This window comes from Podarcis raffonei, chromosome 7 (genome assembly GCF_027172205.1).
Source record: "Podarcis raffonei isolate rPodRaf1 chromosome 7, rPodRaf1.pri, whole genome shotgun sequence".
Lineage (NCBI taxonomy): Eukaryota > Metazoa > Chordata > Lepidosauria > Squamata > Lacertidae > Podarcis > Podarcis raffonei.
The window spans coordinates 30,466,639-30,493,391 of record NC_070608.1 but is presented as its reverse complement, the minus strand read 5'-3'; the positions used below and the strand labels follow the sequence as shown (position 1 = coordinate 30,493,391).

Genomic DNA, 26,753 nt, shown 5'->3' with positions numbered 1-26,753 from the left:
GAAGCGTATGTAATCCGAGGTACCACTGTAGTAGTAATAACACTACCCTGGCAGTAGATAGTAAGACATCTAGCAGCAAATCCAACAAGTAATAGTTGGCAGTAGCAAGCTACAAGGGGCATCATACAGGAGTTGTATCTTGACAATCTTCTAGGAGTACAGCTCAGTATTCTACAATGAGTTTCTCAGAGGCTTCTCACAGATGCCCACCTATTCTCTTTCTTGACTTGGTTGCTCATACTCATGATGATCTGTGCTGCAGTGATGCACTCTTAGGGGTTGAGCTTCTTTGCCAGAGTTATGCTGCTTAAAAATATATTCAGACAACTAAAACACTCAAACCACACATGTGCTGCCTATTCAGCCAAAACGTGATAGGAAAGATTGGGGCATGAGAAAAGGAGACCTGGTAACATTGGACAAAATGGGATGGCGTGGACAGGAAGCAGGCGGCCCAGTAAGTGCTTTAAAAGACAAAGTACTTAAGCTGTAGTGATGAATATAATTGTTCTGGCTAGTCTAGCGTTGACTGCTCTGACTGATGGAGCATGGATCTTCTGCTTCATATTGTGCCCTAGAAAATTATTCACCAGTAGCTAATGTTAGAGAAGGGATTCTGCTATTCCTCATTCTTTCAGCCTTTATTGACCATTGTCTGCGAATCTAGGATTAGAGAACAGTCTTAAGTACTTTTCCTTAAAAATTTGATGCTGAAGTTTTCTGGGAATGAAATTATAATAGGCTATTTATGGAATGTGTCAAATTTCTTAGTTTTAAAAAAACTTGTGGGACTTGCCAGCTGGATAACACTTAGGTTGCAAACTCAAGCAGGGCCTCTTGATAACTAGAAATACAACTAATCTTAAAAAGATGGTAGCACAACAGAAGAAAATTTAATCCTGTTGAAGAAATGCAGGTAATTGGACTAGTGCTTTCTGCAGTAATCTGTTAAGCACTTTTGCCATAGATCATTACTGTTTTAATGATTTATCTCATTTTATTTTTCTCCTTAGAGACCTGCTACTCTGTAGGGTATTCATGCATGTTGAAATATAAAGCTTATCTTAATATGAGGTTTGTGCAGATTCTTGGTGTTGATTGTATGAAGAGCTTATTAGGCATATTGCTTCAAACTTTTTTTTTATAAAAATGCCAGTTCTTTAATATATGTCTATGTAGAATGGACTAATTAACCATGGGGAATTAAACACTGGGTGGTAAGGTCTTCTACAGTCATACCTAATGTTATGGATGCTTCAGGTTACGTATTTTCAGGCTGCGGACCATGGGAAACGCAGAAGTACCGGAACAGGTTCCTTCCGGGTTTCGCTGCATGTGCAGAAGTGCTAAATCGTGCTGTGTGCAGAAGCTCCAAATCACAGACGCGGCGCTTCAGGATGTGAATGCTGCAGGTTGCAGACGTGCCTCCGTCACGGATTGTGTCTGCAACCTGAGGTTCCACTATATAGGTTTCCCCAATGTCCCTCCCCCCTTTTATTTACATGAGTTTTCATTGGAGTAAGATGACTAAAACTGATTTATCAGGGTAGCTGATAAGTCGTTGCAGTGTGTGAGAAAGCAAAAATAATATGAGGAATTTATGGCACAAAATGGTGATCAAACCAGGTTATACACAATATATTTTATGTTTTAAAATTAACAAAGCAACTTTCCTTCAAGAACATGGTACCCAATGGCCTCTAGGCATTGTTGGGTGGAATCTACACACATATAAAAAACGCTGTGAAAATGCTTTTTTAAAAAACATTTTGAAAAATATATTGAATTTGCCTTGGCTTATCATCGCCATCTAGTGTCACATTTGTGTATTGCACTTTACAACACACTTAAAATGTTTTATTTGCGGCTGTATGGCTGAGTCCCTGCACTACAGTTCCCATGAGCCCTAACCATTGGCCATTCTGGGAGTGGTAATCCAAGAGCAGATGGAGGGTATCATGTGGTCCAGACTAGATGTCTCCACTTGATGCAACCAGGTGCAAAGAACAGGGCTTCTTCCGTGTGTTTTTTATCTATTCGGCTGTATTTGTGTTCTATTTAATTATAAATAAAACCTCCAAGCTCTATTTTTAATAATTCTGTAAAAGAAGAAATTGCAGTAAGTACAAATTGTTATTCAGGGGCAATAGAAAATGCATCTCTTTGCTCCAGTGTTCAAAACTCTAATTGTTATAGGTGCATTTTGCGACTGGGAATTTCATTAGCGCGAGCAGTTTCTGAGCTCTGGGCACAGTGCTGCACCTAAGATTTCAGATTAAAACTGTGAAATGGAAGGAAAGGAGGACCTTTTTTCTGCCTCCCAGCTACTCTCTGAAGACTGGAGAAGACACCCTTTTAATAATATTAGGGGGTTGGGCAGGGGAAGGACTAGAATATGTAAAAAATGAAAATAATATTTTAGCTGCAGTTCATTCATTTTCAGCTTTGTATTGATATTAAAAAAGCACGCCTAGACATTCCATTGTTGCGCCCATAACCTAGATTTAAGGTGCCATTTAGCTCCTAGCTTTCATATCTCATTTTTTAACACTGGTCGCAATTGTGAAAGTTAAATAAAGATACATTCTGCATAATTATGAAAGTCACAATACCACTGTACTTCTTTTTTCTGTCTGGTTTTCCTTGCTATCTAGGTCACTACTGTACTTGTTATATGTCACAGTCGTTTAAGGATGCTATGGAATTGGCCTGGGTTTTTTAAAGTGACCATCTATTCAAAGCTTTCTCAGTTTCTGACCTTCAACTTTGCCTTCTAGTACATTACATCTCCAGTCTTTATTTATTTAAGATATTTTTACCTTGTCTTTTGAACTTATTTAGCATACAGCAACTGCATTCAGAGCAAACTACACCAGGGAACACAGAACCACTAACTAGCGTTTTTCTGAAGTGTTGAATTGGAGTCCAGTCCATATACTGTATTGTAATTGGTATGCATGCTTGACATATACATGAATACAGTGCTTTCTCCCCCTCCCCCCCCCCCAAAATGTTTAGGTATACTCTCATTCTGTCTGAGACTCAGGAAACAAGGCCGCCATTGGGAGTAGCAACGGAACTGACGATTCTCTGTGCTAGAGAAGAAACTTAAAAAAAATAATTTTTTTTTAGTTTCTTCTCCCATTAGATTCACAAAATGTTTAGGGGTATGCGTACCCTTATGCCCCCCCCCCCGAAAAAATCACTGCATGAATATATCTGAAAGGTATGTAAAGATGATAAATAAAGATGCAGGATTGAATGGCAATAGAATATTTATTATTATCCATTCAAAACAGTTTCCTTCATTATATACACAAAGGAAAGATGAGTTCCCATTAATTATATTTTTGATTACTGATAGCTGAGTCAGGAAGTGTCAGCAGCATATTTATTGAAAAACACTCATGAAATCAGTACGAGGAAGCCATCTTCCAAGTACTGATCTTTGTGTCATTCTTTGTATAATCTTTTCCAGGACTTCTTTGAGAGGTGAATGCTTCATGTTCCAAAGACAAATATCAGAAAATGCCTTGAAGCTTACATGCATAATTAAATACCACTGATAGTTAGGGAATAGGGCCAGTGATATCTTTTCTTTCATTGATCTTGTATAGACTCACAAGAGCACGCAGTAGCAAGATTGCTGCCATTGATCCGCTACCCATGACAATCGGTTGAGCTGTTTGTAGACACACTCTGTTACTGTTACACTGCTTCTGCAAGGCTAGATATTCTTCCATACCCGAGGCATCAGTCTTGTGCGTAGTTAATATCATTTTGGTTGTGTAAGTTATGGCACTTGAATAAATGTATCAGAATTATAATATAGGAAGTTATATGATGATGATAAGTGGTGCTTTGCTATGTGAAGCAAAGGTGGATTAACAGCACTGGTGCAGATTGAATGTGAAGTCGAATTTCTTTGCTATTATATCTGATAATAAAGGCCTGTGAGACTTCCTGGTATGGCCAACCTGAGTCAAACCTAACCTCCACTCATAAAAGTTACTAGATGCAAAAAATAATAATAAATAATAAATAAAAATATTAGAGACTCCTGCAGCACCGTGCTGTAATTCCATGCTGGGTGCAGAGTAGAGGGTTTCCCTCCTCTGAAGCCAGCTTTTACTTCTGTGCAGGGTGCAGAGGGAGGATGCATGCAGTTCCAGGTTGCCTGTGCCTCCCAGGAAAGGGCTTAAATATAAAGTGTCATCAAGCTAACTTCAGCAGAGGATACTTTTTAAATAAAGAAGCTTATTCAAGCTTACAAAAGTTATTGTATGAAGTCAGTTTGTCTTAGCAGTTTAGGACATGGCCTTATACTGAGTCATACCATTAGTCCCTCTAAATAATAATAATAATAATAATAATAATAATAATAATAATAATAAAAATCTTCATTGTCACTACACCACCTGTGTGCAGTGAAATTAAACAACCCCCCCCCATACACTCAGTCTTGTTCGCGCTCTGTGTGCTTGTCAGAAGTCAATTACACCACTCTTTTTTCCCATTCAGCAGCCCAACAGCCCACAGATAAAAAGTGTTCTTTAACCTGTTGGTAAGGCTGACTATCTCCTGCCCAAAGGTAGGAGATTAAAGAAGTGCTGGCCAGGGTGTGAGACGTCCCTAAGAATTTTCCTCGCTCACCTGAGCTCAGTATTATCTGCTACACTGACGGACAGCAGCTCTCCAGGGCTTTAGACCATCTTGGCTGTGCGTCCTAGAAGACCTTGTCCCTGTCCTGGAGGCCTTTTCCCACGTGGTCTGGGAGGGCAGGGCCTTGACTGACTCCAGCTACAAAAGCTGAGTCTGGTGAACAGACTATTGGGCTGTGGCATTATTTAGCATGTTTTGTTGGGTGGAGGTTGTTGCTGTTGTTGCTGTTAATTTGTTGTATCTTACAATTGTATCTTATGTGAAAATTGTTCAATTTGGTTGTGTACTTTTCAGTGTTTGTTTATTGTTTATGGCTACTTCGTTGCGCCTGTAGTTTTATGTACAGTGGTACCTCAGGTTACATAGGCTTCAGGTTACAGACAGTTCAGGTTACAGGCTCCGTACCTCAAGTTAAGAACTTTGCTTCAGGATGAGAACAGAAATGATGTAGCAGCGGCGCGGCGGCAGCAGGAGGCCCCATTAGCTAAAGTGGTGCTTCAGGTTAAGAACAGTTTCAGGTTAAGAACCGACCTCCAGAAAAAATTAAGTTCTTAACCAAGGTACCACCGTATGTTGTGAGCCACTTTGAGCATGGTTTGGGCTTTGGAAAAGCAGCATACAAATAAAATGATTGATTGATTGATTGAAACAGTTTCCATGGGGAGGATACCCTGTGGCTTTTATTTGTATTTTAAAAACCTACTTTTTAAAAAGTCAATTCATATATGAACTTAATGAGAAAAACAAGACAATAATTGTTTCTTGTGCATTTTAAAAGAGAATGACTTTTCTCTTTCTGTTGCTCAGTTGAAGTACAAAGGAAATAATTCAATTTCCTAATAGATTACTTTTTTTTCTTTTTGTAAATACAGCTGTAGTTGATTGGACATCTGCCAAGAACAGTAGTTCACTCACATAGGGAGACTAAAAAAAAAGTAGTGCGGCTGCAACAATACAACACTATTTGTTGAGTGTTCTGTAGTGCTGTACATTGTCATTATGCTATTAGCACAAAACAGAACCAGCACTGACATGGGCAAGGGAGGGCAGTAGCTCCTTTGAGCTCCATTTGTAATGATTCTAATTGACATCAAATCAGGACTATATGCCAGGACCGACCTGTCCTCCTGGCCTGGACGTTGTCATTTACTCTGCTCTTTGATTTATCTATGGGGGAAGGAGTGGGGGTGAGAGATGTTCTTTATCAAGAGAAGAAAGCCAGTGCCACTACTGACATGGGTGAGGAGTTGCTGCTCTTGTCAGTGAGGCAATTGAGGAATTTATAGGACCTTACATTTTTGGCAGAGTTTGACTTCCAGCAAGTTTGGGGCCATTCAAGTCTGCGACAGCTACTATGTCTCTCCTTTTTGAATGTTCGGTAATCTGCTGTAGGAAGGTATCATCCAAGCCTTTAGTCTGGATTGGAGGTCTATAGCAGAGGTCAGTGTTGTTTCCCTCTCCTACAGTTTTTATCCCATGCACTCTCAAGCTGAATTCCTTGCTCTAAATCATGGATTTCTTCACAACTGTACACATCCATTACATATAATGCTACTTCTCCTTCTTTCCTGTTTGGGCTATTTCTTTTGAATAGGCCATATACCCCTCAATTCTTACATTCCGGTCATTAATGTCATCCCACCAGGTTTCAGTAATGCCTATTAGATCATATTTCTCATCCTGTATTGAGGGCTCAAATTCATTTTGTTTGTTTTCCGTTCTCTGTGCACTGGTGTAGAGACAACTGATACCATAAGTCATTCCAGTCCAGCTGCTTCCTTCTTGTAGTTTCCTGCCCTTTAAGAGGTTTCTCAGCAGAGGAACTTTTATAATATGTTATTCTGATACAGTTACTGTGTATTGGTACAATATTTTAGTACATTGTCACAGGCGATTTTAATTGGGAATTTGGCTAATACTTGATGCTGATCTAATGAGTGATTTTATGGGGAGGTGGAGAGTCCTCTCAACAAAAGGATCATCCTTTATCTAGAGTTTTGCTGGCAATCTCAATACAGAATCCATAAATGAAATGTAAAAGGAGGATGATAAGCTTTTCCTTTTTCTCTTTTTTGCTATTTATATTGTCTGGGTTGAGGTAATGAATAGTAATATTTAGACATTTGCTTGAAATACCGATGAAGGACTGTGGCCTTCTTTGCTGTCAGTATAGTTGATTTTTATGCTTCTTCATTTAAAATGAACAAAAAGATTTGAATGCTTATCTAGTCATTGTTTTCTGCTGAACAGAAAACACGGTCTTATTCAATGTACAAAACTATGCAACACCTCATTGATAGGCCTTGTTTCTGCCCATAGTTTAATTTTTTTTAATGAGTGTATTGTATGGTGGAGTTGTGTGCTAAAAATTATTTATTGATGTAGACAATTTCTTGCATATCTAGCCTCTTTTATTCAGCTCCTCCAAAATATTACACAGCAGTGCAGTTCTTCAGATACTGATTGATTCTATTTTATAATGGTAGGATTTCAGTGTTAGAAACTAGGGGCACTGCCCCAATCAATAATTAGATCACTAAAGACCATAGATTTCCACAGGTTTTCTATTCCTGCTCATGGAAGGAAAAACTTTTAATGTTCCCATGTGAGAAATGCAGATCATTTCACTCTCTGCAGGCAATTTTATGAATGACTCCTGTGAGCTCTATTATAATTAAGGCCTGAATTTATTGTAGTTTAATTTTTAGCAATTTACAGAAAGCATAAATATAATTGCAGATTAAGAGTTAAGTAGAAATTGCAATGCCATAATGTATGTCTGTGTTTCTTTTAAGATAACGGAAGTGTGGGACCAGCTGAAGATCTTTTACCATGCAAGATTTGTGGGAGGACTTTTTTCCCAAATGCATTAGTGAGTATAAAAGTCAGGTGACTTAAAAACATGTTCCTGTCTAACCCTTCATTTAAAAGTGAAGCTATTGTGCCAATTTGAATTGTTTTATTTAATTAATTGATGGAACTTGTATACTACTTAATTGTAAATATATTTAAGCAGTTACAGGCATAGTTGGTTTTGTTCCTAATAATATGGGCTGCATTCAGACGTGGGGTTTATTGCCCATATTATTCAGACGTGGGGTGGCTGTGTTATAATAGTAGTAGTAGGAGTAGTAGGAGTAGTAGTAGTAGTAATAATAATAATAATAATAATAATAATAATAATAAATATTCATACCCCGCCCATCTGGCTGGGTTGTCCCAGCCACTTTGGACAGCTTCCAACACATAAAAACATAATAAAACATCAAACATTAATGGTAACAATCTGATCCAATATAAAAGTCACAATAACTTTAAAATAAACAACTTCTATCACACAAAGCAACATTCCAACAATCCATCAGAATCTAATAGTAAACAGTTAAATTAAACACCAGCAAATAATAATTAAGCAGTTCACACTTATCAGCCACAATAAAGAATTACCAATCTATAATCAAAAAACAAAACAGCAAATCACAATGCATAAAACACCACAAAACGTACAAAACCATGTAAAAAGATCAAATTGAGAAACAAAGACACACAACATAAAACTGTTTTTTAAAAAATCAAAATCCCTGACCATGAAATTGCAGGAAAATTACAACACAAAACTCATGATTTTCAAAGTTAACAGGGTTGCAAATGGATTTTTTATGGAAACAATTAATATGGAAATGAGCACTGAACTTCATCTAGATTTCCAGGAATGACTTTTGTATCATGTGAATGATCACATAAAGGTAAGGAAATGTTGGGGAGACAGAGTAAAGTGTCCTATGAATGCAGCCTTGGTCAGTATTAATGAATCTATTCATAAAAGTCCTGAGTATATTATGGGATGGATTTGCATTTGAAACTTCAACTTTGTTTTATACTATTGAGTAAAGTGGGATGGCGAAGAATACATATAAGTTTTATCCTCCCACGTCTCCCTGATTATTTGATGGGATGGCTAGTAGGAGGAGGGGAGGAAACCTGCTTTCTAAATAAAAATGTTGCATTTCTTTCCTCTTGTACTTGTAGAAGAAGCATGTTCCCATTTGCCAAAGAGCTGCTAATAAAAAAAGAAAAGCGTTTGACTCCAGCAGACAGAGAGCGGAGGGAACTGATATTTCCACCGTCAAACCTCTGAAGCCACGGGTAGGTACTGGAGCATTAGAATATTCCCTTTTTTTAGACAACTGTATGTCCATGGACATGTAGTTCAATTATTAGCTGCGTGTACGTGATGACTTTGGAAGTTTATTCATAACAATCTATGGGATATAATCAATCTAGCAGGGGAGTGGTAATTGCCTTAAGCAGCATACATCACACAATATCCTAGCTCGGATTAAATTTTAATATTTAAAAAATACTGACTGTAAAATTAATATTGGATTTGAAATATGTGGCACGATGGAATCGGGAATAAATCAAGCTTGAGCATTATTACAGTGGAACCTCGAGTTGCGGACGTAATCCCTCCCAGAGGTATGTCCGTAACTCGAAGCGTTCACATCCAGAAATGTCGCTTCTGCGCATGCACGAGCTGCGAAATCCGGAAGTAACCATTCACGTATTTCCGGGTTGCCGCGGGACGCAACTTGAATAGACGTAACCTGAAGCGGACTCAACATGAGGTATGACTGTACTTAGAAGTAATTGTTCAGCGACATTTGCTTCCTCCTTAGGATCTCAGCCAGTGTGCTTATTAGGCTCTTCTGTTTTATGGAGCATTAGTAGAGCCACTTTGTAAGTCCATAACAAAAAGTTGTCTTTCTCAAAGGAGTTCCAACAAGCATGGAAGACTAGAGCAGGGCCATATTTTACTATGAACTTTGCATGCCTTGGACTTTGGCTTTGAACACAGATTCAGTGGCAAGGATTTTTTTTAAGTCAGCAAAGAGAGAAAAATTGTGTGTGAATAATGCTGCATCTCAGAAGCCTAGTTTTTCCTGTGTGGTATACAAAACGAGGAAATACATCATGTGCTAGCCCAGTTTCTGTTGGTATAGAAGTCTGCAAGCTGTTTGATTACACAAAATGTCTTTGATGCTTAAGATCAAAAGCTTGCATAGTCGTACACCACCTGGAATTTATTTTGTATAACAATATTTGGTGGAACAGACGTAACACAGCAGCTAATTACCAAACTATGAATGAAAGCAGGTGATACTAGTGATTCCCAAATAATGACTCTTCCTAACTAGGCCACATAGGTCATATCTACAGGGGACTGCCTTTGAATGCAACTCAGAAAGTTCTGCTTGTGCAGACTATGTCTGCTTGGGTGCTCACTTGACCCAGGTTCTCAGAACATATTTTATTGATTCTGTACCAGTTGCACTAATTACTGATGCAGTCCTAAGGCTCAATTCAAGTACAGTCATACCTCGGGTTACAGATGTTTCAGGTTGTGCATTTTCAGGTTGCGCACCACGCCAAACCCGGAAGTACCGTAACAGGTTACTTCTAGATTTCGGCGCTCATGCAGAGACACTAAATTGTGCTTTGTGCATGCACAGAAGCGCCGAAATGCAACCCGCGCTTGTGCAGACACGGCGCTGCAGGTTGCGAACATGCCTCCTGCATGAATCACGTTTGCAACCCAAGCATCCACAGTACTGATTTTGACTTTTAAAGCCCTAGGTGGCTGGAAGTCAGGTTATTTGAATGACTACCTGTATGAGTCTGGCTGTGCCTCAAGATAGGTATTGGGGAGGCTCTGCTGATATCATTGGCTTTTGAGATCAGTTAGATTGGTGGGCAGAGTTATAGTATTCAAAAAGACTTTCCAAAACTTTGTTTCCATTGGTTTTACTGGTACAGGATTTTGTTTGTTTTTTGGACATGCTATTGTAGCATTAGCAGTGATTTTCCATGGACCAGAAAGGTGACTTATACACACGGCGTTCTTTAAATAACAACAAAAACACAGAGATAAGTAAATAATGTCAATAGGAAAATACAGCCAAAAGAGTGAAGTGATTAACCCAGTGTATAGGACCGTAGAAAAGGTGCACATTGCTTCCACTTAGGTATACAGAGCTCTTTTTTGGAAATCACTGTCAGCAGTGACTAATGAAATATTAAATGTATTGCTTCTATATTTGTTTCATAAGTGCTCTCACAACTTCCCTGTCAAAGGATCTAAATACAGCTTTTGTATAAACTCTGCTTATCTCCTGAAAAGCAACATTGCTTCATGGTTAAGGGAATATATGTATTTAGTGGTGTAATATATAATATTCTATGCACAGCTGAAGAAATCACTTTTATCAGATTGCTAATTTGTGTGTGTGTGTGTGTGTGCGCGCGCACTGATTCTGTTGTCTTCTTAGCCTGAGCCCCCAAAGAAACAATCAAACTGGAGGAGAAAGCATGAGGAACTCATAGCAGCTATACGAGCAGCCAAAGGAGTTGATCAGGTCCTTAAAGAAGGTGGAAAACTGCCACCACCACCACCCCCTACTTACGATCCTGGTATGTAATGTGACATTGTGGGCTTCAACTGCAGCATCTGTTTTGAGCAATATTGCTAATGAATGGCTAGGCAGACACATCCTGTCTCTCTGAAAAGGGTCAGGTGTTTTGTCTGGTCATAAACAAGACTAACGTACACTTCAAGGCATTTCATTGCCTCAAAATGGGAGGGCAAGGAATTAATCCGAAAAAGCCTGCAGGCAAGGTAGACCAAGAAGGTGAGATTTACCTCTTAAATGCACAGATGAAGGGAAGAGGAAACAGGATCCCAGTGGCATCCTAAAAGAGCAGGCATTCTCCTAGGCCATGGCAGAGCTTTCCGCTGGCAGGTTCAGGGGGTGATGGAACATAGAAACAGGCATCCCAAGTGGCTGAATGTGGACCAGTAAGTCTGCTCTTGAAATCACACTTTCAGAAGTCACACCCATTATAGTCTTAGAAATCTAAAATTTAGATATCTGTAGAAAGGGGCTTTCCAGGGAAACAACAAGGGCAGAGATGGTGAAGCTACTTGAAGGATTCAGGAAGGCTGTGCTTGGTACTACAGCATAAAAGAACACAGGCTTATTGATATTTTTGTAAACTGATTTGAGCCTTTTTACAATCAAAAGGTGTATAAATTTTATTAAATAAAACAAAACAAAACATTGTTGGTCCAGTAATAGTTTCGTGTTGTGCTGATTAGGGATGTGGGGTGTGACTCTTTTCCTGCTCAGATTGCAAAATGGACTCGCCTGATTTGATCCTGGATCAGTGGTTCACTTGAAAAATTGCAGCCTCGTGGAATCATTTGAGAGGCGGTTGTAGGGTTCTGTTCTGCCTCTGTTCTTTTAAAAAAGATTTTTTTTTCCTTTCTGAAAATAGGGCACATCGCTTGCCGCAGCCTGTAATGGTTAGTACATGAGACTTTTTGCTGCTGTGCACTTTGAATGCACTTACAGCAAGTCCCCTTGTGAGGCATGGAGCTTGATGGTGTCCTGTTGCTTTAGGGAAATTATATGGCAAAAAACCATGGCTGCCCCCAGTGTTGACAGTGTGGAGGCCAAGAGGGCTGGGTGTTATACTTTTAGAAGTTTAAAAGAAAAGGGGGAGGGCAACAAGCATCAAACAAGTTTTAGACTACCTTTTAAGTTCTTGTTATTATTATTTTACCATTTGTTTTCAGGTAGATTTTTTAAAAACCCATTAAATATCTACGAGTGACAGATGTAGTCTTGTCCCTTCTGAGAACTGGGACGGGACAGTCTCTTATGGGTTCATCTGTCCCTAGTCCTGATTGCATTAGGGTGGAAGGGATTATTGGCTTTTGCATGTCCTAGCAAAGCACCTAGTGCTAGGAATTCTTTCTTTTCAATTCAGTAGAGGGTGGTGACTGGCACTATTTTCTTTAGTCACTTGACCTTGCACTTGCAGAGAAGGTAGAGACTGAAAATAAAATAGAGGTGTGGGACAAAATGGCGGTAACTTGGCATCAACATTTTCCACTTTCCTCCAGATGAGTTTTTTTAGCTGTTACGGCTGCAAAGATAGACTTCAAAGATACTGCTTAAGTAAGCAGTGCTCACTGAAATCTCTGAAACTAGGGATGTTCCTGAATAAATGTTTTATGTATTTGGAATTACTTAAGTGCCCAGCAAAGCTGAATATCACCTTCGCATCTAGCAAAATCAAAATAAATTATACTAAGAATAAAATCACAGAATAAGCAATGCAAAATAAGTTATGCAGAATTTTAATGTTTTTTTTTAGCTTGGGCTTCACACAGCCGTGGATATAATCTTGTTTCTTCCGTCTATTCTCCTTCCTAAAGTGCTGTGACGGAATCATTCTTGTGTCAAAAATTGCAATGCTGGAAAAAGTTACATGTCTGTAAGAGTAAGTTCTCCAAGCTGCCATTAGATCCTCGAGTGGCTGGGGCAACCCAGCCGGATGGGTGGGGTCTAAATAATAAAATTATTGTTAGGCTCTCCTCTTTGCATTTTTGTCTTTGTAGGAGTATTTCGATGGCACTCAGATATAATCTGGAAAGCTTATAGTTAACCAATAGCTGAGTCTGCTTGCTATATATTTGGTTCCCAAAATGTTTTGCTGCATCTTGTACCGGCAAAGGATGAGACAGCAGGAATAGTGCTTGGAGTGCCAGTGACAGAAAATTCCAAGAAGTCTGACAAAACACAAGCTTGAGCTAATTTGAAAGTGTACTCCTTGCCAGTGATGGCAAAACCTCCTGTGTTTCTCCTTTACTGTGATGTCTGCTGTGTTGTCTAACAGAAAGTTTCCAGTTGGTTAAAGGCCCTAAACATGGTCAGAATAGTTCCCTGTGACTTACTTGTTGTTGTTGCTGAAGAATTTATATACCGCCCTGTACCCAGAGGTCTCAGGGCAGTTCACAGAATAAAATAAAAATATAAAACCACAAAATACATAATCAAAATAAAAAGAACAACCCAATAACCCACCCAAAAAACCCCCACCACATTTTAAAAGGGCTTAGCATGTCAGTCAAATCAGCCAAAGGCCTGGTTAAAAAGGAACGTTTTTGCCTGGCACTTAAAGGTGTATATTTGCTATATGTGTTGAGATTTTGCAGTCACTCAGATCTATTCCAGCTGGATTTCACATTAGCCACTGACTTTGTACAGTGGTACCTCCGGTTGCGAGCGGGATCTGTTCCGGAGCCCTGGCCACAGTACGAGGACTTTGCTGCCAGAGGTGGCGCTTCTGCGCATGCGCGCAGTACATAGAAAGCTTCTGCGCATGCGCGTGTGGCAAAACCCCGGAAGTATACTTCTGGGTTTGCTGCTTACGTATCCCAAAGTTTACGTAACTGGAGGGATACATAAGCAGTGGTACGACTGTATTAGAAACATCTAATGCATTAATCAGTTGTAAATTCTAACTTTCATCATCTGAAGCTGTAGGATTATTGGAAAGGTCTAACATATTAATTACCTGCTTGCTTGACTCCTGCTCAACTTGATTTGTTAAGTCTCGACTTAAGACAAGTTGAGAGGTGATAATCTCCCTTCATTGCCTGTCCCAGTGGTTGAGGTGGTGGCGAAACCTTTATTTAAAAAGCATATTAGGGTTAGGAGTTATTTGTCAATCTTCAACTTGCTATTTTGGGATTAGGTGGTCAGGCAGGCTCCAGGCACTCCTCCTACATTAACACTCAAAAGCTAGGCTTGCATTGTTCAGCAGACTTCTTTTAATGGTGGCCTCTATCACATGGACCTACCTCCTTAAAAAGCAAAGACCCATTTGCTTTTGGCTTTTATTTGCATTTTTTGGGAAGGCTTTTGAATGCTGATGGCTTCAATACTCAGGAATCTTCATTGACTTTTACTGACTTGCTTTTGATTTTTAACATGTTTAAATTATAATGCTGTTTCAGATACTATAGCAGTTTCTGTTTCTGTTTTTATTGTCATGCACTTTGTGGGTCTGGTCTAGAGTTAAAGCTGGGATAAAACCAGAGTGGCTAAATTAATAAATAACCTGTACTGTTCTTTGTGTCTCATGAATTGCTGATAAATATAGATTATATCCAGTGCCCATATTGCCAGAGAAGATTTAATGAAAGTGCAGCTGATCGGCACATCAATTTCTGCAAAGAACAGGCAGCGCGTATTACTAATAAAGGAAAAGTGGTTACTGATTCTAAAGGGAAGCTTCCTACCCGAACGCAGGTGAATGATTATTATTATTTGCTCAGATGAATAATAAACCCTGCCTGAAGTGAAGTAATTCCATACTTGGGATCATCAGGAAAGGGATTAAAAATTTAAACGCCAATAGCATTGTGCAGTTATATCAGTCTATGGTGCAGTCACACTTGGAATACTGTATACAGTTCTGGTCACCTCCCCTCATGAAGGGAATTGTAGAGCAGGAAAACCTTCAGAAAAGCAACCAAAATGGTCAAGAAGATGAAGCAACTCTGCTATGAGGAAGGTGACAACATTTGCAGCTTTATAACTTAGAGGAAAGGCAAGTATTGGAGGACTTGATAGAGGTGTATAAAATTAAGCATGGTGTAGAGAAAGTTGGTAAAGAAAAGTTTTTCTCCCACTTTTATAATGCAGTCACACTTGGAAGTCGAACGGAATCCGTTCCAGAAGTCCGTTCGACTCCCAAAACGTTCGGAAACCAAAGCGCGGCTTCTGATTGGCTGCAGGAAGCTCCTGCAGCCAATCAGAAGCTGTGGAAGCCCCTTTGGATGTTCAGGTTCCAAAGAATGTTCACAAACCGGAACACTCACTTCCGGATTTGTAGTTTTCAGGAGCCAGAATGCCCGAGTACCAAGGCGTTTGGGATCCAAGGTACAACTGTACTGGAATTCATCAAAATCCAGTGAAAATGAATGTTGGAAGTGTCCGTATTGCTTCACACAAAACATAGTCAAATTATGGAATTTGCTGTTAGAGGAGATGGTGGTAACTACCACCCTGAATGTCTTTCTAAGAGAATTAGACAGATTAATGAGGGACAAGGATATCAATGGCTACTAGCTATGATGGCTGTGTTCCACCTCCAATATAAGAATCGTGCCTGTGTGTACCAGGTGCTAGGAAATGCAGGTAGGGAGAGCTCTGATGCACTCAGGTTCTGCTTGCGGGCTTCCCAGGAATGTATGGTTGGCCACTGTGAGAACAGAGTGCTGGACAATATGGGCCTTGGACCTGATCCAGCACCTTTTATTTTTTACGAACATATAAAAAGATGATCACTCAGCCTTTACTTAAATCAGCATTGGAATATCTGGTATGTACATTGTTCTTTTCATAGTAATAGGTGAGTAGACGCTAGATTTTCCTGGATGAAGTGAAAAAACCACAGCATTTCGAACCCTCTTTTTAAGGTACATTTGCAAACACCCCATGAGATACAGAGCTATTGGTCATTACAGTATTTCAAGACATGGAACTGTATGACTGAGCTGTTCAATGACTGGCTTTTGTGTCTGTTTCAGTACAAGTCGCCATCAGTAAAGAAGATGCCTCCATCAGGAATAACACCACCAGCCTCATCACGCTTACCACAACCAAGTAATGTCAATAAAATTGTTATTGTAGTTGCATATCAGGAATGCATGAATAAATATTGTATTGCCTCAAGGCTACTAGATATAATGGCTTGGATCCTGATTTTCTTTCCATGAATGGAACACAGTTTTCCTGCCACCCCTTTTCCTCTATTCCTGGGGGTTGAGGAATCCTTGGTACGAGATGTCTACAGATGGCTGTTGCAGCCATTACTTTATGTGAATCAAGGACCCAAGCTATTGCAATGTGCATGCAAACTTCTGTAGTCTTCAGCAGGTTGTTGGTCTGCACCTCCCATTATCCCTGGCATTTGGCCATACGGACGGAAGCTAATGGGAATTGCAAACCAACCACATCTGGTTCCCCACCCCAGCTCTCCCATGGTTTAATTGTGTTTATCTTCACGGCTGAAGAATTTCAAGTTGAAACAGAAGGCCAATGATATATACCTTCCCGTGGAGCTTGTTACTTGCAAATGTTGCTGCAGAGTTCAGTAGCAGGAGTCATCTCTGATATGTACAGACATCCCTGGAGAGCTGCTGCCAGTCAGTGTAGACACTATTGAGCTAGGTAGACCAGTGGTTCAACTATGTACAGTATAACCAGAAGGTGATTGAGTGAATGCTTTGAGGCGGCACACTGTGATAAACTCTTTGTGTTCTCAGTCACCACATTTTAAAAGATAAAAGATTTATTTTATTGCTTTAAAGGTGAGATGTAGAATCTTGAAAAAGGGACGCGGGTGGCGCTGTGGGTTAAACCACAGAGCCTAGGACTTGCCGATCAGAAGGTCGGCGGTTCGAATCCCCGCAACGGGGTGAGCTCCTGTTCTTCGGTCCCTGCTCCTGCCAACCTAGCAGTTTGAAAGCACATCAAAGTGCAAGTAGATAAATAGGTACCGCTCCAGCGGGAAGGTAAACGGCGTTTACGTGCGCTGCTCTGGTTTGCCAGCTTAGTCATGCTGGCCACATGACCAGGAAGCTGTACGCCGGCTCCCTCGGCCAATAAAGCGAGATGAGCACCGCAGCCCCAGAGTCGGCCACGACTGAACCTAATGGTCAGGGGTCCCTTTACCTTTACCTAGAATCTTGAAAACAATTGTGCATTGCTTTTAGGCCTGTTACTAAGGCAGTATTACCACTAGGAGAGTAGGAGATGAGAAAAAGCTACGCTTTCGAGACAGTGTACATTGCCTCTCTTGCTTTCTTGTGGTGCCTGTTGTGGTTGCTTCTTGTGGCCATTTAAAACTACGCAAAGAAACTATGATGCTTGTTTGTCCTGACCTGAGAAGAACATTTCAGTGATTGGGTAGGAAGATGATATATGGTGAATGCTGGAATACCGGCAGATTTATTTATAAACATTTGCATGGCTACTGTAAAATACATTAAATTATGACTTGTAGGGCAGCTAGCTTTGTTTGTGGTATTGATTTGCTTCCTGAACAATGAGTCAGCATGTTCTATTGCATAGAGCTTTGGGTTTGGATGGGGAAACCTGGCTTGAAATCTGGTTGGCTATTATGAAAAATAGGATGCTGAACTAGAACTGTATTATTATTATTTTTAATACAGAAAAAGTATTTTTATGTTCATAACCCCCACACAGCCTGAAGTCTTCTGGGTAATTCTGGGCAAGTCGTTATCTTCCATGATTACCCTGCTAAGATGATACTAGGCAGTTACAGGGTCACTTCGGTGCTCTTTATAGTGAATAACTCTGGACTTCATTTCTCTCTGCCTCAATTGGCCAGTGCTTCCTCTCCCCACTGGCCCAGCTTTGCTGCTTTCTCGGTCAAAATCTGCCTATCCTGAAGTTGCTGTTTATTTACAGCAGGAGACTCACAATTAAGGTACAGTGGTACCTCGGGTTACATACGCTTCAGGTTACATACGCGTCAGGTTATAGACTCTGCTAACCCAGAAATAGTGCTTCAGGTTAAGAACTTTGCTTCAGGATGAGAACAGAAATCGTGCGGCAGTGGCGCGGCAGCAACAGCAGGCCCCATTAGCTAAAGTGGTGCTTCAGGTTAAGAACAGTTTCAGGTTAAGAACGGACCTCCAGAACGAATTAAGTACTTAATCCGAGGTACCACTGTACTTCACTAGGACTAATGCATACAGTTGTACCTTGGAAGTCGAACAGCTTAGTTCCTGAACATTTTGGCTCCAAAATGTTGCAAACACGGAAGTGATTGTTCCGGTTTGCGAACTATTTTTGGAAGCCGAACGTCCAACGGGGCTTCCATGGATTCCGATTGGCTGCAGGAGCTTCCTGCAGCCAATCAGAAGCTGCGCTTTGGTTTCTGAACATTTTGGAAGTTGAATGCACTTCCGGAACGGATTCTGTTCAACTTCCAAGGTACAACTGTACTGGGGAGGAAGATAACACCCACCCAGCAGTACTGCAGCTGCAATCCCATTTGTCAGCTCTGACTTCTCCTCTTTATTCAGGGTATCAAATCACAGAAACTCCCTCATCACATGTAGTTTCATGATGTGAAGTAAGAATAAAGTAAATCTGCTAAGCACAGAAATGATATTTCCATGTTTGTTTAAAAAGGTACACCTGCAAATAAAATTCTGTCTACAAGTGGGCCAGTGGGAAGTAAAATCCAAAGTTTGTCTCCAGCTCATAAAAACTCAACAAGGACAAGCCCCCAAACAGGGTAAGTACACAGTTAACGCTGTACGCATAGTATTTAATAAACACCTTTGAACACTTTGTCCTTCGTTGTGGTTTCTATGTAAAAGAGTGAATTTTATAAATACAGTGAAAACCTGTGCAGTACAATAATATTTTGTTGAAAATCACTAGGTTGATAATCAGTTAGTCTCACACAGATTCTCAGGCGCTGTGTCAATCAATATATTCTGTGTATTGTGATTACTCTTGCTGCTGAATGTTTGTGTGGTAGAAGCAATGGAGGAACATCAGCAGGAAGCTCTTGATATCAATAGCCAATGCTAATTTAGGCTAACGGCCCCAAACAACTGCTTATTTTTCTCTTGTACTCTAGGTGGCAGTATTTGATCTCTACATGAAAAGCAGATAAAACATATTAGCAGCAATAGGGTTTAGGGCTTATATTTGAAAATAAATTTAGATGTTGCTTTTTATTTATTTTTTCAATTTTTCAAATTGATTTTCCACATTTATCACAAAATGATGTAACAAAGAAATACAAAACACACAACAAAGATAAACACATTACAATACAATAAAATTAAACACAAAAGGAAATTATTTCTTCTAATACCTAATTCTCATAACACTGATAACTGACTTCCTCGAATCCCCTCCAACTGAATTTCACTATATCACATTTATAACAGTTCTCCAATAGATGTTGCTTTTTAATTGCTGCTGATGTGAGGCAGTGTGTGTGACAGTTAAAAGAATGCTATGCAGAATATGTATGTGGCTCTGGTGTATTTTGAATTTAGTATAGTGTTTGCTTGGGGCTGCTTAACTTCTGCCCTCTCATTTAGTTGAACTTTGTTTTCCCTTTCTCCTTTGTTGTTTTTAAGTCTCTTCATGTTTAAAGGGGAAGAACCAAATCTAAAGTAGAGATTTTTATCTTTGGACAGTACGTCAAGCTACTGAACTTGGAATTGGTTTAAATAAACACCCATGAGAAACTTCAGTGTATGTGACGGTCTAGTTTGTGGGTAATTATCTAACCAGAAAACAGAACCAGACTAGCAGCGGCAATCACCTGCCCACTGGAGCCCATATGTGCAAGAGCTTCCCCCGTTCACTTCTGTTGGTAGTAAACTGCTTTGAACATGGAGCTGAATGCTTGGAACTGCCTCTTCCCCACTGAAGTTAATGGGGAGGCCTGCAGAAATTGAATTTCATTCGCACATCTAAGCACCTCTAGAATTTGGGATCAGAGCCAAAGAATTCAACACGGCAAACGTTTGCATATCAAAGATAGAAAACTATTCCCAGCTGGCAGGCCAGATCTCAACCTCTCCACCCAGGGTGCCATTTTGACAGGTGGGTGGGGCCAGCCAACTGTCGATCACCTGACATCGTGATGACACCAGTGACAGTTGTAAATGACAGCACACCTTCAGGTGGGAGCTTCCTACTGCAGCTGATCCCAGTGTAACTTGTTGTCAGAGCCAATTCGTTGTTTAGGATGGTCAGTGAACCCTAATGCCTCCCTTCACACCCCAAGCACCAGTCTCCACTGGAAGCCCTGCTACATACAGAGAGACCTCTGTATGCACAGCAGCTTATTGTGTGCTGACACTGAATCGTACCCTAAGCTTTTACTTGCTTCAAAATTCTGCCTAATTGACTGAATTACTGTTGTCTTTTAGAGGGTCCATGAAATCACGGACAGTTGTACCTACTAACGTGGCACGGAATGCTGGCATAGGTATGATGGCAAACAAAAGAAAAGCTTATAGTACTGAAAACTACTCAAACAGGTAATTCATGATTTTTGCCTTTCTGGAAGTATTTACGGCTTTCATATATCTGAAGATTACTGTCTTGTTGTGGTGGTGTTACAATTAGACTTTAAAAAAACAATTCAGCCTAGGCACTTGATGGGGGGGGGGATAACATCACAAATAAATACTGAGGGATAAGACAACTGGCCTTGGAATGGAATACTTAAAAGAATCACAGGCACGTTTGGTGGGGACATGAGAGGGCCTTCTCAGTGGCTGCTCCCAGGCTTTGGTACTGCCTTCCTAGAGAGGCTAGACTCCCTCCTTGTTCTTCCACCGGCAAATAAAGACCTTATTCCAACAGGCTTTTGGGAACTGACGGTTTTTAAAGGAAAATTATTTTAATAGTTCTGTGCTTTTTTCTTTTTTACTATCTGCATGTGAATAGTTTTCATTTTTATATTTGTTTTTATTCTATCATAGTTTAATTAAATTTGAAGTTACCTGTCTTTTATGTGTTTACGTTTCTGTGTTTTATTCATGTTCCTGTAAGCCACCTTGAGTCCTGGTTCTGGGGGAAAGGCAGGAAATTAACAAATGCAATAATTATTATATTCTAAGAGGTTCAGAGGTTAACTGCTAGCATCTGCCTCTGCTTTATATATAGCACCTTGGACTTCTATTCTCTGCTCCATTGCCCACAGAATTTGAGCTTACTTGTGTCCTTTATGTCCCTTCTAGATATGACATGATCTAGACCCTTCCATATCTTTTCCTACAGGATTGCTTTAAAAATCAGGACTGTTATTCTGGGAAGAGATGGTGTAACCTTTCCTTTCTGTAGAGGGGCAGACCAGGGCAACTAGTAGTCACTTAACAGGAATGGCTTTATATCAGCTGAAAGAGCATGATGGAAGGCATACTGAATATCACCTCCTGATCTTCCACGGGAGCCTGATGAGGTTTCCAGTTAGCAGTGCAAGAAGTATAGAATATCCTGATCACAGAACTTCTATTTCATGTTCCATTGGGCCCTTACATTTGACACAAGGGCCTATTAATTTGATTCTTTCAGTTTATTCCATTGGCCTAAGGTTCTCCAGTGCTAGCATGGAGTTTGAGTTGTATAATCCAGCAAGGAAGTATTATGGGATTTTATTTTATTTTGTAGTAAGAAGGCCATGTTTTTGGAATGATACGTTACTGAAGAACTATTGTAAGGGAAAGGTCAGAATGAATGCTTTGCAAATCACGCATAAACTATTAACATTTATCTAATCTCTATAATGTTCTCCATTTTGAATGTTCAATGGCTGATGAAGAACTGGATATGACAGTGGAGACTGCTCATCTTCTGTCAATGGAGCAAGTTCAAAAAGCAATGAGGGAAATTCACCTGCACAGTTACCAAAATTCTGTTACGAATGCGGCGCCAAATACCCGGTGGAATCTGCAAAATTCTGCTGTGAATGTGGAGTTCGAAGAATGGTTTTGTGAACACCTTCTGTAAAGTAGGATAAAAGAGAGCTCCTCTGTTTGCTATGGCTGCATGGAATTCCGCGCTGTACTTTCCCATCTGAACTTGTGCTAAAACACCATAGTAATTTTCTGAGAGCAATTCTTTTTGGTTGCAGAATAATTTATATAGATATAAATATACTGTATATAATTGATAGGTACCTGAAACTGTGCCATTCAAGAAGGTATTCTTGAGACACTGTTGGAAATATCTTTAATGGAGCGAATTAACTCAAGAAGTGGGGGGGGGGTCGTTTTGTTTTTTGTAATCCTGCTATGTATTACTGTATATTCTTACATGGTTCTCGTTATTCACCCATAATAGTGTTACCCCGAATAAGTTCATCCAATAAGGGAATCTAGAGAATATTGGCTGCTGTAGATAACTTGATAAGTAGGTTCTCATAAACCTTACAAACAAAAAAGGTTCAGATTTACCGATCTTGTTTATATTATTCTACCTGATTGGCATTTTTTCAGAGTCTGCTTTCAAAACATGTTATAATGTCCATTGTACAGATGCTTCCTTTGTGTGTGGTACCAGATTTTCCCCAGCCAATTTTCACATTCCTTTCTTTAAATATAATTCTTAGTTTTGCAAAATAGTTCACCTTCAGATATCTATGGAATCAATTGCCAATGGCAGCTTTTCCTGCAAACCTCACTATAATGAATGGAGGATGTATAAGTGGTACTTTGAATCTCATCCTTTATCAAGCTTCTCCTACACCGCTCTCTTTTTCCATTATTTGTAAAGCCCTGCTCCTTATTTTCTAAAAACAAGTATAAGCATAGTTTTAATGTTTGTCCAGTATGGTCTAAATTATTAAGCCCACTTTATAGAGTTTTGTGGCTATTGCAATGATGGTAAGATACAATAGAAAAAGAATCACTTGTTATATAATAATTATTAGTAGAACAAATGAGTTTCAGAACATGGTACCTGAATAATGCTTTTTCTTCTTCTTTGCAGTATCTTTTGCTTAGGGGTTTTTGGTACCTTCTGCAGCCAAATCAAAATAAACTGGCTTCACAGGGAGTACATTGACCCACTGGAGCCCTTAACCTATATCAGTATTGTTGTTTGTCTTAGTAATAGCATACATTTTCACAGAAATTATTTTTCCTATAGAGAAGAGCCCTCATTTCTGCCTTTCTCAAAATCATTTTGACCTTTTTGGTTCCAACAGTTATTTCTAAGCCGTGGTCACATCTTATAAAGAAACAATTTAACCTGTCAGCTGGGCACTTTGTAGTATTTGACCTGACATTAATCTAACCTTATTTTCATCTTTTCAAATGATGTGACTAATGGCAACTGGAAATACAACTGGTTGATCAAGCTACTTTTTCTGCTTCAACTTTCTAGTATGCTTGCTGGTGGTAAACTGAAGGTCCCTTATAATCAGAGTTAACAAATTCATTGATGTAGGATTGTTATTTGTGGATCTTCGTTGCTCAGAAATGAAAAGTACAATTTTAACTGCAGTATCCAAAACCTTGTCCTGTGACCCAATTTTCAGTTCTATACAAATGGCTAATATTCAGCCATTATAGAATGCTTAGTTGATGTGCTACAGTGGCTAAATGTGGGGGAACTGAACCAGACTGGAGAAGATGTCTAGAACTTCATTGAGGTGTGCACTATTATGCATAGCTCACATTATTCTCCCTCTTTTCTTAGGTGTTCCTTCCAGACCTTTTCTTTTTATTTAAAAAAATTATGAATACTTTGTCTGCAACCTGTATTAGTAGATTAGTGTACTATCTTTGATTATATATAGTTACATTTTAATGGCGGGGGTAAATTCAATAATTTAGGAAGTTGCACTTTTAAAGGTTTTCATTAAAACAAAAAACTGAGCCCAATATATCATATTGCTTCATGATGAAATCACTATAATGGGCATGTTCAACCTAAACCAGAAATAATTATGTGTGTTGATTTAGTACTTGAAGGCACTGTTATAAAATCTTAAAGAGTGATTGTTCTGTGTGATGAGCTCTTCCGTGTGATAGAAATCAAAAAGGCATCGACAAACCTAACCACTTAAAACGAAAATGTTATTGATATTAATGGAGAATCACATTTCTGAACCAATCAATGACATTGCATCATTTCATAATATGGTTCTCTGACTTTAAATGGTGGTGGTTAATCTATAAAATAATTACTTTAAACATGCAGTAACATTTTGCTTCCATATGAAAGGGTCTCCCCCTCTTCCAATCCTCAGAATACTAAGGAAGAGAAGAGTTTTTTTCAAAACATTCCTTTTGCCTTTTCATTTACTAGAAAATCTGGTAAGTTATATTATACATCTTGTTTATTTGCTTGAAATCTTACTTTTAAATACATTGTTATGCCACAGATTTATATCTCACGTAAATGATGATACTGAGATGAGCTCAATATATTTAAGAATTCACTCAGAGTTACTTCAGGTTACTTTTAGCCAGAGTTGACTCTACACATTTGAAAAATGTACACCTTGTATTGCCCTAATGGCAGAGCAGCACAGAGATCAGTCTTAGCATCAGAAAAGCTAATTTGTAATGTACTTAGTGGTGGAAATCTAGTGATCAATCTCTGGTATTCCACTTAATTTTTTTGCATTTTGTGAAAGAGATGACTGGTATGTTGGGAAATTTCTGAATGATCTACATGGACCCTTTTGAGAGTCTTGTGTGGATGTTGCTTTGTTTTGGGTGAGAATTCATATGCATCTTCATTCACCAAAGATCTCAAATATTTATGTAACATAAATGCTTTCCTGTGTTTCTACAGATGCTTTATTACACCTACCTAACAATACAGATTTCTTACTGCGTCTGCCTGATCTTTTAATATATTGTATACTCTCTCTTTTGTAACTGTCATCTAATTTCTAGTTATGTGACCTTTTATTCTTTGCTCTGACTTGCGTTTTGGATTTTCCTAAATGTTTACTGGGATCATTGCGAAAGCAATCTGTACATGCTTGCTGTATGTTATCTAGTCCTTTGTTAACAATAAAAGCAATTGTTGCATACATTTTTTATTATTATTATTATTCTTAATGTTGCATAGTAGGTTCCTTTGTTTTGTTTTTCTGGCAGCACCCTTGCTGCTAAGTTAGTACATAAGCTGTCAAATCCTGAAATCTTTCTCAATACCTGGGTGATGTGAACTAGATGTGGGCAAGCTACTTGACACTGAATCCTGATGGTGCCAACATAATGGTCTTGTGGCTTGTCAGACTATTGAAAGGGTTCATCCTTCCCCGATCAAGCAAGCTGACCTAAAGTTTGAGACTGGGTATTCGTGTGCAATAGAAATTGTAAAAGTATATAGCGTGCTATTAACTGGGTCCCTGCAGCTTAACCTTTATGCAAGTCAAACCCCCAACATTTTATTTTTATTTAAAATATTTATGTTTTATTAAATATACAAAATTGTTTACATCAAAAATCCATCCAACTCAATATAAAAGAAATACACACAATTTAAAGCAGCAGCATGAATGAGGAAAGCAGTAAAAAATCAGTTAAAATTAAGAACAAACCAAGCAGCCACCACTGATTGCCATTAAAAACCTTGAAGATTTTTTGTGTGTGTATAGTCAACATGTACATATTTAGTAAGTGGGGGGGGGTCCCCACTAAAAGTGGGCCATGCAGGCCTAGTATCGGAAATTGGGGGAATCCAGAAAATGACTCTGAACCCAACCTCAGATTTTGGAAAGGCTTATATGGCAGTCCTCTACTCAGGTCTAAAACCCCATTTGCATTGCACCTGGAAATGCACTGGAAAGAACACAGGTGAGTTAATACTCCTCTACTATATTTGCTGTGTTTAAGAAACTGCTGATAACACTTTCCATGCCAAACTTGTGCTCAAAATACCTCCATGCACTCTCTTGAAAAATGATAAAATCCACAGAAGTCTACTCCCATATTTCAGTGCTTGTACAATGTTACAATGGAGAGCTGGGCCAGTGTGCATTACTGGCTTGACCAGGTGGGAAATAAAAATAACTGGAAGCATGAAACAGGAGAATTCAGGTCTAATGCACAGGTAGGCTAAAACACAGGTGGCAACCTATGGACTGCATGCAACCCTCAGCTGTTCCTCCTCAGTGCTGTGAAGAGGAACAAAAAAGACAGTGGGAAGACATTACCCAACAACAGCATGATAGCTAGAGTACCGTTGGCTCTCTTTCTAGGTGCATGCGTTCTGTAGGATTGCTGCAGAAAGTCAGACAACCCAACTACAGGAGTAAGACAATCTAGTGACATAGGTTGGGACACCTGGCTGCCTTCCTGATGGATCTTCCGTTTCTCATTGCAGCAGCACAAAGGTACATCATGGGGCACGGAAGGAGGCTGACTGGGCAACCAAGAAACTAACTCTGCCATGATGATAAACGGAAGAGCCAGCAGAGAGTCAGGCAGGTGAACAAGTGCTGGCCATCACAGAGGGAGGGATCTAGGGAGGCCACCAAAGGTGGTCTACACCTGGGCTCAACTTGACTAAAGGAAGAATATACAAGTTTTAACAGATATCAAACATCTTCCTAGAAACAGGATGTTATGTACTTAGACATTTATACAGGGCTTTTTTTTCAGCGAGAGCTCACTGAAATTCAGTTCCAGCATCTCTCAGGTGAGC

At 39.4% G+C, this 26,753-nt stretch overlaps 1 protein-coding gene across 1 annotated transcript in view; it reads left to right on the top strand.

Annotated features, from left to right (window-relative positions):
- The window catches only part of ZC2HC1A (zinc finger C2HC-type containing 1A), a 30,736-nt gene extending 5,597 nt beyond the window's left edge, over positions 1 to 25,139 (top strand). The window contains exons 2-9 of the mRNA XM_053395790.1: positions 7,458 to 7,534; positions 8,692 to 8,808; positions 10,992 to 11,133; positions 14,674 to 14,822; positions 16,106 to 16,181; positions 18,741 to 18,846; positions 20,510 to 20,620; positions 21,907 to 25,139. Coding sequence (XP_053251765.1) covers positions 7,458 to 7,534; positions 8,692 to 8,808; positions 10,992 to 11,133; positions 14,674 to 14,822; positions 16,106 to 16,181; positions 18,741 to 18,846; positions 20,510 to 20,620; positions 21,907 to 22,081 — 953 coding nt within the window. The 3' untranslated portion in view covers positions 22,082 to 25,139. The remainder of the gene's footprint in view (positions 1 to 7,457; positions 7,535 to 8,691; positions 8,809 to 10,991; positions 11,134 to 14,673; positions 14,823 to 16,105; positions 16,182 to 18,740; positions 18,847 to 20,509; positions 20,621 to 21,906) is intronic.
- The last annotated feature ends 1,614 nt before the right edge of the window (positions 25,140 to 26,753 follow it).